Source organism: Carassius auratus, chromosome 12, assembly GCF_003368295.1.
Source record: "Carassius auratus strain Wakin chromosome 12, ASM336829v1, whole genome shotgun sequence".
Taxonomy (NCBI): Eukaryota; Metazoa; Chordata; class Actinopteri; order Cypriniformes; family Cyprinidae; genus Carassius; species Carassius auratus.
Genome location: NC_039254.1, coordinates 7,141,747 through 7,159,103, shown reverse-complemented (window position 1 = coordinate 7,159,103; position 17,357 = coordinate 7,141,747). Strand labels below are relative to the sequence as shown.

General features: G+C 37.5%; 2 protein-coding genes across 2 annotated transcripts; both read left to right on the top strand.

Annotated features, from left to right (window-relative positions):
- Positions 1-397: 397 nt before the first annotated feature.
- LOC113111660 (inward rectifier potassium channel 16-like) lies at positions 398-8,508 on the top strand. The gene is made up of 2 exons (XM_026276626.1): positions 398-556; positions 6,677-8,508. Exon 2 carries the CDS (start codon positions 6,688-6,690, stop codon positions 7,849-7,851), a length of 1,164 nt encoding a protein of 387 aa, XP_026132411.1. The 5' UTR covers positions 398-556; positions 6,677-6,687; the 3' UTR covers positions 7,852-8,508.
- Positions 8,509-10,410: 1,902 nt separating this feature from the next.
- LOC113111659 (inward rectifier potassium channel 2-like) lies at positions 10,411-15,705 on the top strand. Its single transcript, XM_026276624.1, has 2 exons — positions 10,411-10,601; positions 13,343-15,705. Exon 2 carries the CDS (start codon positions 13,587-13,589, stop codon positions 14,868-14,870), a length of 1,284 nt encoding a protein of 427 aa, XP_026132409.1. The 5' UTR covers positions 10,411-10,601; positions 13,343-13,586; the 3' UTR covers positions 14,871-15,705.
- The last annotated feature ends 1,652 nt before the right edge of the window (positions 15,706-17,357 follow it).

The following is a 17,357-nucleotide window of genomic DNA, read 5'->3' as shown; positions in this document are numbered from 1 at the left end:
CTTTACAGTGTAATTTACTTGGCAGTTAATGGGACAGTCACAGGATTTTCATCCAAAATATCTTAAATTGTGTTCCGAAGACGAACAAAGATTTTATAGGTTTGAACAACATGGGGGTAAAGTGATTAATGACAAAATTTTCATTTTGTGGTGGAGTATCACTTTAAAAGAAGATATAATGTGTGCAACTTGACTTTTTGATTAACCATTCGGTATATGATAACAAAAAATTTTTAGAATTAAAAAAATCTCTGTCTATCCTCACAGAACAAAAGAATGCTAAAGTAATCATGTGTTAACGATAAATGCATTCATTACTTGGACTAAAACGTCTTAAGCACTTGACAGACACTGTCAGTCGCTATGGCTTTAAGCTTGCCACACACTCAAAGAGCGCATGTGAATTTTCTCCATCATAGGTACAGGTGGGCTGGTTCTCTAGTCACACACACACTTACCCAATCCAACCTCTATAGCCATTGGAGTTTGTTTGCAGTCCTGCACTCAGGTGGAAACTTCAAAGCACGCTACACTCTCACTGCAACAGACAGAGCAGGTAGGCACCATCCTCATTCTCAGTCTGTTTATTTATTCACTAGAAATGGCAAATCACAGCTCTCCTGTGAGAAGAAATAACACTATTTGTGAGAACAATGCTTGTAGATCGTGAAAAATTACTTGAGTTAAAATGATTGTAAACCTAAATTACACAGATTCAGAGTCTTAAGTGTTAAGTTTGCATGGGTGGACACGGGGTGGACAACAATTTGAGCCTAGTCCTAAAAGATCAGTCATCCGCCTCCCAAGTCCGCCCCCCAAAAGTGAATGCTATTTCTTGTTTCCTGTTGCTGTCAGACACAGATCAGAAAAGAGGCATGTTAGAAGCGATAAACCTATTCTGCTAAGGTTTTAAGGCGTTAAAGGAAGGGCTGCGCCAGGATATGGGTGACACTCGAGCTGCTTTAGGGAGGACAAGTCTCAAGCTTTAAATGGGAGTGCAAAAGGTGTCTGAGAGAACATGCTGTAATCTAAGAAAACAATGGACTCAAATGACTCAAAAGAAGTCCAATAAAAGTATTTTTTCCATATACTCTGTTTCATAATTAAAGATACATTTAAATGTTATAAATTAACCAGAAATATTATTTGTCAAACATAATTAGTGATGTATGAACTGAGCCATTAAGAATTTGTTCCAAGCAAAAATCCATGCTGCTCAACTTGTATATACTGTTTTAAGGAATTTTCTTGGAATGTCTAAACAGCTTGACACAGCACAAAACTCAATGTTGCATAAATATTCCATGCTAATTTGTTTCTATTAATCTTAAACTTACAAAGTGCTGTTGTCATGTATTCCAGGGACATTAAAAATGTCAACATCTCTGTTTTTGATGTGTGCTTCAGGGGCAAAGATTAACGGAGCTTGGCTAACATGGTACTCACGCTAGTAATAAAGTAGCACTTTAAGCATATTGTAATGCGGAAAAGTCCTAACAAGGTGACAGCTTAGTCCTCATCTCAATTACTCTTTTGTCTCTGTGTTTTAACTAACATGTCTGTGGAAAAATTAAAGAAACCAAAGTGTACCACACCTGTAGCCTGCACGTGCCACCTTCCAAGATCCTTGCACAGATAAAAAGCTTTACATAACAGTAAACTTTGCTCAACACAGTCTGGTGCTCTGATCCACAGGAGCTTGTGAAGGAATGGGTAAAACATTAGCCAAATAAAGTGCCTCTAACTTCCTGGGAACCAAAAAATTAAAGGTCATTATGGGTGAGACAGGGCCTAGGGCAAAGAAGTTCTGCTCCCCACATAACGGGTGGTTTCGTGTGACTGAATACTGTATCTGCATTGATGTTATTTGCTTTAAGTGGGCATGTAATAGTCTTGTAAAGCCCTCAAGCAGTGCAGGAAACATAACAGAGGTAAGCTGTACTAGTTCTTTGACATTCAGAACATTGCCATATGTCCCACATGAGCAGTTTATGCATACCACCTTCCCCTTTAGCTGATCGTAAGTGAAAGAATCAATCTGAAAGAAGTAAGACACAAGCGTCCATTTAGAAGACCACAAATTATGAACATTTCCTGTCACACTTCTAAAGAATCTAGTATCCTTCAGCGTGATATTGACTGGGTTTCTAATTATATGTCTAAAACTTTTATATGTTCCCTGACAGTCAGATGCAGACACAATCATTGATGCAGTCACCATTTCACTATTTAGTACACAAAAAAGTTTTATCTCTGAATTACTGTGTTGGTCGGATCAAAACAAAAAACAAAGCAAAGAAAGGGCATGTTTAGCTTTCAAAGACACATACTTGTGCCACAATGATTTGATAAAACATTGGCATCCTTTACCTGACCTCATGATCTTGTGCCGGTGTTTGTCTTAAGAAATGGTCATCTGAAGGAGAGGGCAGAATTAGTAATTACAGAATTACTATTTTAGTATGCATTTTGTTTAAATGTTTGTGACTTTTCATTTACATTGTTTGACACAAGAAGTGGCCTTTGCAGTTTGTTTTATGTTAGTGCAAGATTCAGTTTTTGAGAAGCTGGTTCTGTTTCCTCAGGAACTTGACCACCAACTGATTCATCATTATATGAAATTGTGACTGTGCATTAAAGGGATAGTTCAGCAAAAGTGAAATGTCTTATGTCATCATTTACTCATCCTCGTGGCATGGCATGACCATTTGAATGCAATTACACTGAAGAGGGACTTACGCTTTCCAGTTTAAAAAGGACACAAAAGGAGCACAGAACATTAGAAAATTAACCAGGGCATTCTTCAGAATGTTTCCCCTTTATATTCTGCAGAAGAAAGAAAGTCATGCAGGTTGAAAAGGACATGAGGGTGGGCTCATGATGACAGAATGTTTGAGGTTATCTATTTTAGCGCTCCAAACTGAAATCACCCTGGAGTTAGTACTAACTGAGTTATTTAAAGTCTTAAACATTCTTTGTGGGACACAGTACAGGGTTTATGCATTATGATTGTCATTAAGAAATACTGGGCATGATGGTTTTGATGATGTGTGTAATTTTCAACGTTCATGAAACAGATATTGATTTGTGAGCCAATCTGATGCTCTAAAATTCAAAACATGAGCTAGAAACAGACTGTAAAATTCACAAACACCGGCACAGATTTCTGTGTAAATTGCACATTTCACAAACAGTATAAGGACTGAAGCAATAACTATAACGGCAATTAGTTTGTGGAAATTGAGTTTTCACAGCTGCAGTTGCATTAACAAAAGAAAATCTGCACTGGGTTTTTTTTTTTTCACACAAATATTGGAGAAAAAACCACAGGGCCTCTTTCTGTTTGTATCCAATAGTTCACGAGAAAAGATAACTGGATGATACTTTGACTATTTCACATGATTACAGAAATATCAATCCATAATCTGGCAAAAACATGCATGGCTCTGTGTCCAGAGGAAATGAACACCAGTTCAGCCAGTTAGCTTAGTGGAACCTGCTGCCCAGCATGGCTGGGTGGGAGTAGCAATAAGTGGAGAAGATGCTTAGTGGTTTGGCTGAAAAAAAATTGTCTACTGCCAGAGGTTCTCCCAATGGGAAGCTTCCATTTCCTTTTCATTTACCTTCTCAAGGCGCTGCAGTTCAGAGATGCTTCCTTTAATGGTTAATGGAAGAAAGCGCAGGCCTCAACCCAGACAACAGCTATTGCTATCCTGGCTGAGCCCACTCATTCTGCAGAAAGAAAACACAGACCTCTTTATCAATGTGGAAATCAGCAAGTATTTTCTGAAGAACAAATATAATTTAAGGAATACTTTACCAAAAAAGAATATTATGTGGTCATTTACTTATCCTTATCTTGGTCCGAACCCATAAGACCCATTTGACTTTTACAATTGTGAAACACATAGATTTTCTGAATAATATCCTAGTCACTAATTTAATTACAATACATTTGGTCTAAAGCTTTAAAACTTCCAAAAACTATGCAAAAACAAGTCATATCATTAATATCATCACACAGTTGTATGAGAAATGTGCCAAAAAGTACATTTGTCATTCAACAACTAGTTTTTGGTGAGCTACTTCATAAAGAGGAGTCAACTTGACCAAAATGTACATATTTGCTGGAACCACAGGAAACAAATCACATTCCTAAAACTTAAAAGCTAAACATTGGCAATGTGAAGAACCCCTTGTACTTCCGTAATTTAAAGTATATGTGAGTGAAAGTAGATATTCATCAATACAAAAGTTGTAGGTTAAGACTTTATGATATCCATCAGGAGTTGATTATATGTTTTAAATAACATACAAAAATCTTTAATTTTAAATTATGCAATTTAAATGTAAATTTCCACACCCCTCTTTTTGAAAGCTTCACAGTAGTAAATTTCAAAATTAGTGAAAGTGAGACAACACATTAAATGATGAATAAACAGCACAAGATTAAAATGGCACCCAGAACTTACAGTAAATTTTGTATAAGCACATGTAAGAAATGTTCAGCAACCAAAGCCAAACTTATCAATAGAAAGGAATTTAAAAGGCAACTGAGAATGGAAGATACAGTATTAGATTTCTCTATGCACAACTGCTTCACAATGCGGTTATGTTTCTAAGAATCCCACAAACTGAAAAGATTACAATGGTTTGTAGCAATGAGGATTGCATCTCCAGGCAACCAATCTATTATGATAAACTGTATTGACACTGGGCAAAGGGAGCTATAAAAAAAGGAATTACCATTGATAAACATACCCAGATTTCCATCTTAAAATAGAACTGAGAAGCCAAAACGTACCAGTCAAACCAACATCTGACAAAAATTCTGATTGAACACATGAATAAAGTTCTAACAAAAAAAAAAAAAAATATCAACCTATGGGGAAAATATAGAACAATCGCTCTCTTTTTCTTTCTATTACTTTCTGTTATTCCCACAGTATGGACTATTTGTCGGTTCGTGTCCACAGACAAGTAACAAATATGTATTAACACTGCCTCTCATTTACAAATATAATGTGTGTGTTTTATATGCATGGGTGTTTGTGTATGCCCTCCTGTGTAAAACTGCAAACAAAAGCCTGTACATCATCCTGATCAAGAGGGGAAAGTCCACAATGGGGCGTTTATGTTTATTGTTGACGCAAACTATGTTCAAAAACAGAATAGTCTACCGTTATACACAGGCCATGAAGTGTCTAGACCTGTTCCAGAACATCTGTTTCCACAACTAAATTCTGTGCAAGCATTTAATAAGTTATAGCTAGAATTTTATTACAGGAAAAATATAGAGTAACACGTCTTGACTTGAGACAAGAGGGGAAGTCAACTGTCAGCTGTTGTCCTATTGAACTACATGCATGTAATAGGCCTACTGTATGTAGGCCTACCAGGTCTAAGCTGTAAAGCCAGATTTGATCTCTCAGTGAGAATCTTCCCTATTCTTCTCCTTCTAACACCTGGACTTTACACTTTTAAGCAGGGCACAATGTGGATTATGTCAAAAAGATCTGATCTCTGTTCTGGTCCAGCATTCCATATGGTGTCCCCAAGTTAAGCTTGTGTTAAGTCATCTTCATAAAATGGCTAAGCCACTGACCACAACCCTTTTTTTGTTCCACACATCACCACCCAGCCTAAGACATCCTTAAAGTTGGCCCTAACACAACTTGTGGTGCTTATGACCAAGAGACAAAATATGGTAGTGTTTACAAAATGTGTTCTCGTAAAGGTTTGCAAATACTACATTTAGCAGCAATATACTAAAACAAAACAAGAACAAGTTATCAAGAATAACAACCAATTCAAGCCACACTTTACAAGATATTATGATACTGATAAACCAAAACTAACAAAAAAGCCAACCTTCCTTTCTTATTAAGCCACTTTTAAGCTATTTCACAAAATATATCTAAAAACCCAAAGAATAAAATAACTTCTGATTGATATTTTTTTTTTAACAAAAATCCCTTGAACTGTCAGTTGCATACAGAAGTCAGATTTCCTTGAACATACATGGAATGCATTACAATACAAATGCCACCATAACAGTTACTGTCACAAACAAGGATGTGTTTAGTGGAAATAAAACTCTGCAAAGAAATAGTACACCAAGTGCGCATCAAACCATGTTTTTGTAACTGTTTTGTGTAAGCACTGTAAAACTTATCATACATCTACAGAACTGGCAAATCCTCCAAAGGCATCATTAAGACATCTGTCAATATCCTTAAATGTCCTTGTATACGGATTTATCGTATGTGATAAGACTTGTGGACACCCTGAGGGACCATGCATTATTTTTTTTTTTTGTCTTATTTTCTCAGCATAACAAAAGTGGTTTTCTCATGATCTTATGACAAAAAAAAAAAAAAAAAAAAAAAGTGTTTGTTGCTCACCATTTCAAAAAAAAAAAAAAAAAAAAAAACACTTAATCGGTGTCTGTCAAACCTGCTCTATAACTGTGTAGCGATCTAGTCCCCCGAGTTGGCAGTAAATGAAACTGATCCCATGTTCAAGAATCATAATCACATTTTTTTTCTTTTCTTTTTTTTCTTTGCATGAATGTAAAAATCTGTCTGTCTATTCAAGATGCAACAGTGCATGTATGTATAAAATTAAGTGCAGTATTACGGGTACCTTTGAATCTGTGCATTTCTCTCTTCTCTAGACTGAGGCAGCATGAACTCATACACAGTACAGTATTCTGGAGTGAAGTGCAGTGACGAAAATCCTAGTGTGCTTACAGATGACGACTATAACTCTAAGAAGAAAAGATACGTAAAAAAAGATGGGAGTTGTAACATGGTTGTGCAGAACATTCCAAAGGATTGGTTTCTCTGGATCACTGACATCTTCACTACCCTGGTGGAGATCCGCTGGAGGGTCATGTTCTTGACATTTGCTCTCTCCTACATTTTATCATGGCTCTTTTTTGGAATTTTGTTCTGGATCATTGCACTGACCCACGGCGATATGAAAGACCCCAACAAAGAGCCATGTGTTTATGAGGTTCGAAGTTTTACAGCAGCATTTCTATTCTCATTAGAGACCCAGACCACCATTGGTTATGGCTTTCGGGGGATGTCAGAGAACTGTATGATTGCCATCATTGTAGTTACCATCCAAGATGTCATCAGTGTCTTCATTGACACTTTTGTCATCGGCATTGCAGTTGCCAAGATGGCATCTGCCCGTAAGAGAGCCCAAACGGTTGGATTCAGCAACTGTGCGGTGATCAGCTTACGTGACGGTCACCTATGCCTGTCATGGCGGGTCGGGGACTTCAGAAGGAACCACATGGTAGAAGGTACAGCTCATGCACAGCTGGTACGGCACCTGGCACACAGCACAGGAAAAGTTAACATTACATACAAAGACCTCAACATTGAAGAGAACAACATCATCCTGGCCATCCCAACAACTATAGTTCATAAAATCAGTCCTGGCAGTCCTCTATACAAGGTGAGCTTGAAGGACCTGAGGAAGGAGAACTTTGAGCTGGTGGTCTCTTTCACCTATACTGATGACTGCACGGGCATCCTTCACCAGACACGCACATCCTACACTTCAAGTGAGATAATGTGGGGCCAGCACTTTCAGGAGATGATCAAGGTCACCCGCAGGAACTACAGAGTGGACTACGCCCTGTTCAACCACACAGTTAAAGTCCTGGTCCCAGAATTAAGCGCAGAGGAGTATGACCTAAAGAAGTGCTCGCAACAGCCAAAACACAAACCACTCCACAAAAGTTCTCCAGCGGCAGCTGTGGAATTGGTTAATGGGAATAGTCTTGAGGCAGAAAAAGCATCCACCAGCAGTGCTGTCCAAGAACACAAGCTATAACAGTAGACTACATTCTGACTTTGCTAAAGCACTTTTGAAATCAGGCTCTCTCAAATGGCATCACTATAAGAAATAGCCTTGCACACTTACAGTATAGTTAGATTTAGACATAAAGGTCAGTTAGAAGGAATATCTTAAAAAGCCCTTCTAACACAGACAGTATCCTAGACAGGTAGTGGAATATCACATTAAATCCCTGTAGGCATTTTGGCTTTGATGAGAATCCAGTTAGAGCACTAAATTCAAAATAATACAAAAGTTTTGTTTAATTAGTATTGTGTTTTTTATGTATATCCATGTGGCATTAAGCAACCTTGCACAAAGCAACCTTGCACCTTGTATCACTTTATACCACTTTATCACTGATGTCACAGATTTGATGGACATTACAGACTCTTCTTCTATGACCTTGAAGGTCCTTTGATATCCCGAAATGAAAAAAAGGTCCTCCTTGATTAAATCATGAACCCAAACCTTCAACCTACATAAGAGGCAAGGGATCAATTATAATGAAAGTGACGTTAACCAGACAAAACTGTGGTCAGTCAGTTTGTCTCTTTGGCATTAGTTGAGTAAATGCAGAACACTGTTCTACCTTATTTTGCAGAGTGGTTAACCTTTCCATCCAAACAACTAATAAAATCTTTTGGAAACAGAGGCCCAGTGGCAATTTTCAATATTTACACAGCATTAATCCAATTCCCTTATGGACAATCTAACGGTTAATAAATTGATTTTCAATTTTATTGTGCAATGTATGATTGTTAAAAGACCTCTCTTCCTGCAACCAAACATTTCTAAAATATTGACATCATATTTAATATAAATGTACATAATTTAATATTTGTGCTAATTAATATATATATATATATATATATATATATATATATATATATATATATATATATATATATATATATATATATATATATATACATCACATTTTAAAATTGTTAAACCATACACTGATGTTATCACATTTACCACATCCAATAATTTGGCATGACAGAAAAGTTCTGGATGTCCTCTTCAAATCAGACCAGGACTCAAAACAGTGGCATGTATGGTCTCAGAGATATTAACAAAAAACATATGTCTACTACAGTGAATAAAACTGCTAGGTCCCAGGAGGTTTTCCTCGAAAGTAAAGTCTCCAGACCTCCACCTTGTGGTTGGATGCAGTGCTGTCCAAGCATCGCCTCAAATTAGGCTGAAAGGTAAACAGAGGCTGGACAGCTCATGCACCACGTTTCACCTATAAATAGTCTGTATTATTTATAGACTTGAACAAGAAAGTAACTAAAATAAGCACTTTGCAACAGCTTCACAAATAAAAGTTTAACATGGCTCATTAGTTATGATAAGTAAGCAGTGTGTGACACGCAGCAGCCAGGAAGGGCAAAGGCCTGTGGAGCACTTACTGCTGGGTTTTCATTGGACCACTTATAAAGAGAAGGAGAAACATTCCTCTGATTGAACAATAAATGATCTTCCACAATGCTTGAATTACTGATTCCCAACAATACAATGCACATTAATACAATGTCATTATATAAGATGCTGGAAGCCTAACAATACCTGAATAAATTCAGAGTCGTCCTGTGGAAATGCAAACAGCGGACCCTATACTATTTTGTGATCATATTTCATAATAGCACAACCAAGAAAAGCACATTTCCAGAATGTTTTAATTCATTGTTTTTTGTTTCACTAGCATATATATAGACAAAAGGCCACAACAGTATTTCACTTTAAATTATTTTATACAGCATTTGTTTATTGAAACAAAATATACTTAAATAATTGCCTGGAACCTGATAAATGACATTCACATTGACTTGGACCCACTATTAACAAATTAAACGTAATGTTAATTTCTATAGTATGTGTTGAAAAGAAACGCAACGTTACAATAAACCACAAACTAAGCTTTAAATTCCACTTTATTTCAGGGAAATGGCCAATGTTCATTCTTTAACGCTTGGTAGTATTACTCATAGTTAAATATCTGAGGTCAGTGGGAGAAATACACAATTTCTTTTTTTGTGTACTTCACTTTTCAGTTAGAAATTTTCCTCACTCACAAATATGGCTCGCCCACAGTCGTGCAATCACGTTGCAATTATATTTATGACTTGTAAACAGATTATGACCGAATGTTTTGTCGAAGAAACGTAAGACAGTGAGAAAAATCTTACTGTTGCTATGGTTACCTTACCTCCTCAGGCGAACGCGTTGTGTTTGTCAGCTCATTGTGACTAACTTGTAATGTCACTGTGGTGAAAAGTTTGTTTGGAAACTCTGCTGACACATATGCATACTTATGAAATAATACATACTTTTAGACACCCACAAGCTTATGTTTTGTCTTCCTTCGGGGGGATTCAAGCCTTGATTTGCAAGCAGCTGTGGCTCCGCGTTTCACTTGATCCCCAGTCTGAGAGGAAGATATATCCGCGCGTGAAACTCCCTCTCTCATCGGATTGGCGGTTTTCAGGGAGGGCGTGGCTAGCTGTTGCGTCTTGTTTAAATGGGTTTGAAGCCTAGAAGAAGCAGCACATGAGTTGCCGCACACTGCAAACAAGAGGAGAAACGTGGAGATTTCTGTTCTTATACTTCATATCAAATAATATTAATACGTTACGTGGAGAGAACAAGATCAATGAGAAGACAGTGTGGATAGTAAAACCATTCGTGGGATATTTTTTATTTATATGACAACTTTTTCGTGTTCATTTACAAATGACTAGGTAAGGTCGCACATATATTTGTTCACATATTTTATGCAACTGTAAATAAACTCTTACTGTTTGACATGATATGAAGTGTTTTGTGCTATACATTTTAACTTCCTTCCATTGAGAATACTGTTGCTCAGATGTTACTCTTTAAGTGCACAAGAGACTTTTAGTGGAGTTATCGGTTATATTTTATTTTTGATAGCAGATACTCTAAGCATAATTTGAGACAGTTGTAATAGACATAGTAAAAGTTTATAGGAAACGCATGATATCAGATAAATAAAAAAATCTATTTAAAAAATTAGCATTTAATATTATTGCTGTCCAAGACAAGTGATTATTCTTATGAGTTATTGTTTACAATTTTTTCTTACTCTCATGTACATGACAGTTGAATGAAACATGAAACCTGTGTATGTTCAATATTTTATTTTTATTTTCTCTGAAGACAAATGCACAAGGTGACACAGCATGTTGAATTTCCTATTACTTTATGGATGTGGACTATTTAGTAGTCATTCAAAAGAAAGAAACTGAAAGAAAAAAAAAAGATTAAGGGAATGTCTTTTCCTCCAGCACCTGTTGACTTCTCCATATACTTCACATAAGATTTGCCTTATAAAAGGAACATATGGGGTTTTATTTGCTTTGCTGCATTCAGCACGTGAGGTTAAATATTATATTAGTCTATTATTGTTCTTAGTTGTCTATTCTATTGAACTCAATGTTGCAATGTTGCATTTGTCTAATATATTTGGAGCACAGCTGTGCTCACCAGTTGTCAGGCGTCAGTCGGCTGACAGACACGCAGGTCCCCTTTTCTGCCCTAAACACTCAGAGACTTTCAATTGGCAGCTAAATTGGTGCTTAGCTTGTTTGCCAGGCCAATGCACACAACATAGTTAAACTGTTAATGGTGATAATAGGGAAAAATGAATTTCCCTTAAATATGCAACCATATTTTAGGAGTATCAATCCTAGTTAGATCACTCAAAAGAATGTAGACTTTTATGTAACATTTTCCATTGGTCCTCACTGGTCCATGCCATCAAAATAAACAACTTTCCTAGATATAAACACTGTCATATTATGTTTCATGTAAGAAATAATGGCATCTATCAACCTGCTCTTTATCTGAATGTCTGTGGGGCCACATGTGAAAAACATGTCTTTAGTAAAAGTGAAAGAAAATAAACCGCTTACTTTTGTTTTAGATGGCAGAAATGTCCTTACTAGTATATATAATAAAACGTAATTTCTGTTTAAATACACATTTTCCCAAGATTCTTTCCATCTTACTAGCTTGCTGTCTTTTTCTCTCTCAAATCCTTTTTCTGTTTTGTACATATGCTAAATAAGATAAAATGGGATCTTTCTTTTCAGTTATGGTTGCTAAAACATTGAGGGCAGAATAGGAGCTTTAGTGAGTAGTGTTTTAGCCCTCCCCGGGGAATTGTCACAGGGCTGTCATTATACTGCTGAGAGAGAAGATGAGGTCTCACAGGACAAGCTCTCAAGTCAACAAGCCTCGTCTCAGTCCCTGCTCTGCGCCCTACTGCAAACCAGTCTTAGCTTGTTTTTACCTTTGCTGATGTTTAAGCAAGAGTTCAGAATGCTATGTACTGTACATTGATACAGTATTTGAAGAGGTTGGACACAAGAATACATATATATCAGAGTACATGCTGTTCTCTATCGACTAAATGAGTTCTCTTTCCTCGTTTGACTCTTAAAATGTCAAAAATCCTTTAGGGAACAGGTCTTATCTTATAGGGTTGCACATTCATGGAAAAGATGAGCTGTTTCAGCTTTTTACCTGGAAGACCTGTGATGACCTTTCTGTGATGATTTGTGAATATCCTGTCATTTTATTATTGTTCAGTACACTAAAAATAGATAATATGTTAAATATACAGAGGATACTGTAAAGGTTTTGAGCAGAGCTTTCAGGAACCCACTGTTGGTTATAGATGAGTTTTAGCCAATTTAAATTACTGCATAGGTAATTGACATACGTGACTGAACTAAACAAATTTCCATTCACCCATTCCCTGATTAGCACAGTATGTGAAAACGGGTATTATTAACAGTCCTGTGGGCAAGTACACTATATGGGAGAAAGCATAAACAGACATGGCATTATCAAGTGCTGTGGTGCACTGTCTTGTAAAATCTCATTGTCATTGTATTCTAGAAATACACTTTTGACTAAAAAATTGACACAGGTGTTGGTGACTGATATTGAAATTTCCATGATGTAAAAACACAAGAAGAATAAGTGAAATTAAGAATTATCTTCCTCAAAATATGGACAATAGAACTGATTATCCATAATAAAATAAATAAATAAATAAGTTCACATTCAAACAAGAAACTGTTTACATCATGGCCTCACTGATGACTTAAAGTCCAACTTAGGTTCTGTTATTTTGTCCGTTTCGAGGGAAGTCTTACTGGCTAACACTGCTGTTTTTTTCCCCCTAAATCTGAAAGGAATGGTCAGGGTGCTCTAAAGTTTCAAAGTATGAGTTTTTGATTAAGCACATACCATATGATATAATCAGTGTACAAATTGATCAGTTCAAGCATGAGAATATGTGAGAATTATGTTCATCACAATTGATCTCAGAGACTCGTGCACTGTTAGATCCAAAAATTTCAATTCAGAGAATGCTCATGTTAAGAGAATGTTGAGTTTACAGTCACAGCCAATTAATCTTAACGTATATCTTGTTTCTTGTTTCTGATAGGACATTTGATCAATGATATCAGCAAAGCAGATGAGAACCAAGTGATTCTCCCATCCTTGGCCCTTCTGTCAATCAAAGGTCCCACCTGAGCAAAGAGACGCCTCCCGCGTCCGGCTCTGAACAAACCCATTTCCTTCTTGTGTTGGTCCCCGTGAGTGTTTCAAAACTGTTTCTCCAACGCTTTTTCCAGAAACTAAGACTGTTTTCCAAAGCAGAAACAGCACAGACCTCCCAGGCTGAGGTGATGGGAAGTGTGCGGGCCAACCGCTACAGCATCGTGTCATCAGAGGAGGACGGTATGAAGTTGGCCACTGCTGCGGTGCCAAATGGGTACGGTAACGGGAAGGGTAAAGTCCATACCCGTCACCAGACCCAGAGCAGGTTTGTCAAGAAAGATGGGCATTGCAATGTGCAGTTCATCAACGTCAGTGAGAAGAGCCAGCGCTACCTGGCCGACATCTTCACCACGTGCGTGGACATTCGCTGGCGATGGATGTTCGTTATCTTCTGCTTAGCCTTCCTGCTGTCGTGGCTGTTTTTTGGATGTATCTTCTGGCTGGTTGCAATATTCCATGGAGACCTGGAGAATGACGGGCCCAAGTGTGTCTCCAACGTCAGCACCTTCACGGCTGCCTTTCTCTTCTCGATCGAGACACAGACCACTATCGGCTACGGTTATCGCTATGTTACAGATGAGTGCCCCATTGCAGTGTTCATGGTTGTATTTCAGAGCATAGTTGGCTGCATCATTGATGCCTTCATTATCGGTGCTGTCATGGCTAAGATGGCAAAGCCCAAGAAGCGCAATGAGACTCTGGTGTTCAGCCACAATGCTACAGTGGCCATGAGGGACAATAAGCTGTGTCTCATGTGGCGGGTGGGCAACTTGCGCAAAAGCCACCTGGTAGAGGCCCACGTTCGAGCTCAGCTCCTTAGATCTCGCACCACAGCTGAAGGAGAGTTTATTCCTCTAGACCAGATGGACATCGACGTGGGCTTTGACAGTGGTATTGACCGCATCTTCTTGGTGTCACCGATCACCATCGTCCATGAGATAGATGAGGACAGCCCTTTCTACGACATGAGCAAACAGGAAATGGAGAACTCTGACTTTGAAATCGTTGTTATCCTGGAGGGCATGGTGGAGGCCACAGCCATGACCACCCAATGCCGCAGCTCCTACGTGGCCAGTGAGATCCTGTGGGGACACCGATTTGAGCCTGTCCTCTTCGAGGAGAAAAACTATTACAAAGTAGACTACTCTCGCTTTCACAAGACCTACGAAGTGCCCAGCACCCCCCTGTGCAGCGCGAGGGAACTTGCTGAGAAAAAATATATTCTATCCAACACTAATTCATTTTGCTATGAGAACGAGGTGGCCCTTTCAAACAAAGAGGAGAAAGAGGAAGGGACCGGGGACAGCCTGGGCCCTGGTGGGACAAACACGGACACTAGCTCAGACTCTGACCACAGCCAGGCCACTGTTCCCTTAGAACCGCGGCCTCTACGGCGGGAATCTGAAATATGACTCTGCAGAACTAGCGGAAATGTTTTACAGACACCTCTTCATACAGGCACATTGAGCTGAACTGAGCCCCCTCGGCAAGGCAGACTCAAGCTAACGGTACAGTTATGAGGAGGAATCGACAGAGAAACTGTACAAGAGTGTTCTTACGAGTATGCATGGTTAAATAAAACACAGCATAGAGGCACTGCACAGCTAACGAAGAATGCACATCAAGAGAGCAAGAGAGAGAAGAGAGAGAGAGTAACCCATAAAGGTGATACTACCTTCGTAGACCGTTGCTTCTGAATGACATGAAGCCGAGAAGATGTAACTGGTTGACAAAACTTGAAAATGAGCAGGCATGTGTCCATGCGCAGTTGTCCGATGATTTCATTGAGCCTCATGCTGCTACCAAAGTTGATAATATTGTGGAAAATTTAGATATTAAGTTCTGCCAATTGAATTGAAAAATAAAATAAATGCTTAATATTAACAATATTAAAATGAAAATAATAATAGTCCTTAGAAATAGCATTATACAAATCAGAAAAAACACAGCTAGGAGTGTTAGTCAATGTCTGTTTCATAAAAAAATCCTGGTCCTACCATCTAGATAATTATTCGATCATTCGCTCGTTTCCTTTCTATTTAAATCCACTGGCCTTTGTGTGAGGCTTCGGGTATATCTGGAACAATCTAGGGGGCTTAGGTGTGTGACCTCTATTTGGGAATACCAACAACTTGGTGTCTGCTTAAAAAAAAAAAAAAAAAAGACATTAAGTTGGAAGTCCTCCATAGTACATTTAATTTCAGGTTATCTGAAGGGAAAAATGCACCGGAACATGCCTGTTTATTGCTATATATATATATATATATATATATATATATATATATATATATATATATATATATATATATATATATATATATATATATATAAATATATATATATATATATATATATATATATATATATATATATATATATATATACATACATATATTGGACGAGGTCTTTAGATGAGTCAGTATCAGAATGAGAATCGCAGTCGTCATGTCCGCATGGACAATGAGAGTGAACGTGTTAATGAATGTCTTTCTACAAGTGCTGCTATGTTGCGTATTATAGAGTTTTAGACTTAAACCAAAGAGTATTCAAAGTGATCTTTCATAAAGAATGCATCAAATTCTTTTATTAGACTTAGGACAATAGGACAAGTCATGACGTGGAATAAAAAATATATATTTGTAAGTGAAAATAAATGTTTTTGGGGTTTTTTTGCATACGCACATACATGGTTTATTTTAATTGATTATTTTCTTATTCAAAGCCAAATGTGTTTAAGACAAAGACTATGAATAACAAAGCCCATTGGAAATAAGAGCTACAGGTTAGCCTACCTTATTTTCAAACCCTCCTTTCCATCCCATAATTTCAGTGTTACTGTAGTTTAGTGCTACAGGAGTGTTTGGGTTGGAAAATGTTGCTAGAAAACCTTTAGATTTAAGGTTCTATTTGCATGGATTACATATAGTTTAATTTACAGACTGCATGAGTGTATATTGGCTGAACGGTTTGGGTTCTGTTGGAAAGAAACAGGACAGAAAACAGAATCCACTCTCCCTTCTGACTTTAAACCTCTCTAATAATTCATTATTTCTCAATCAACTCTAACCTCTTGTCTTGCCTGACAAACTGCAATACAACCCTAATGGCTTGTTTGGCAGGTGTACCAAGGACTGGGTATGTAGACTGAGATCATGGTACTGTGATCCAATGACAATCAGAACACAGAATCTGAGCTCAGAACCGCACTTGCACACAAAATGTGCTCCTGAGATATCACTTGACGTCTGATTGTGATGTCTAACGTGTCTCCTCTCACCCTTGCTTTTTCTTAAATACCTGAAGTAACCCAAAACAGCCACTAGAGCATGTTCTCCGGAAAGCTCTATAAAAGGAGACAATAAAATTAGGAGATATTTATTTTGTGTTAAACATACAAAAGAGTATACATTGCTATTAATGCTGTGTCATCAATAGCTTTTCCTTTTCTTTTTCTCTTGGCATGTCATTTTTCAAGAGACACTTGATGAACAGTCAAATACGCAGTTCACCTGGTTCTCACCGGGCTACTGTTGGCTCGCTTGAAGAAAATGCTCCTTTCAATGACTGTGGGTCTATAGGCAGCATTTATTTTTCTTTGTTGTAAATATCCCCATACTTTATACAGTCGTTTTTGTATCAGTCTTCCCTATTGTACTGAAAAAAAAAAACAATGGAATGTACAGATTTTTATATTATGATTAATATTATTGTTGTTCTTATTATAATTATTATTATGTAATTATTATTGTACATGCTATTTTATTTCATTTTTCAATAAAACGAGATTGAATGATCAAAAGTCACTGTGTTCCTTGGGTAACTTGGATTGGTAAGTTCTTTAGATAAACATTGGAAACACTGGAAAGACTAACCATAACACATAAAACAGATATACAGCT

Excerpts from the sequence above, each read along its gene's own strand:
- LOC113111660 (XM_026276626.1), top strand. The coding sequence starts at position 6,688 with ATGAACTCATACACAGTACAGTATTCTGGAGTGAAGTGCAGTGACGAA.
- LOC113111659 (XM_026276624.1), top strand. The coding sequence starts at position 13,587 with ATGGGAAGTGTGCGGGCCAACCGCTACAGCATCGTGTCATCAGAGGAG.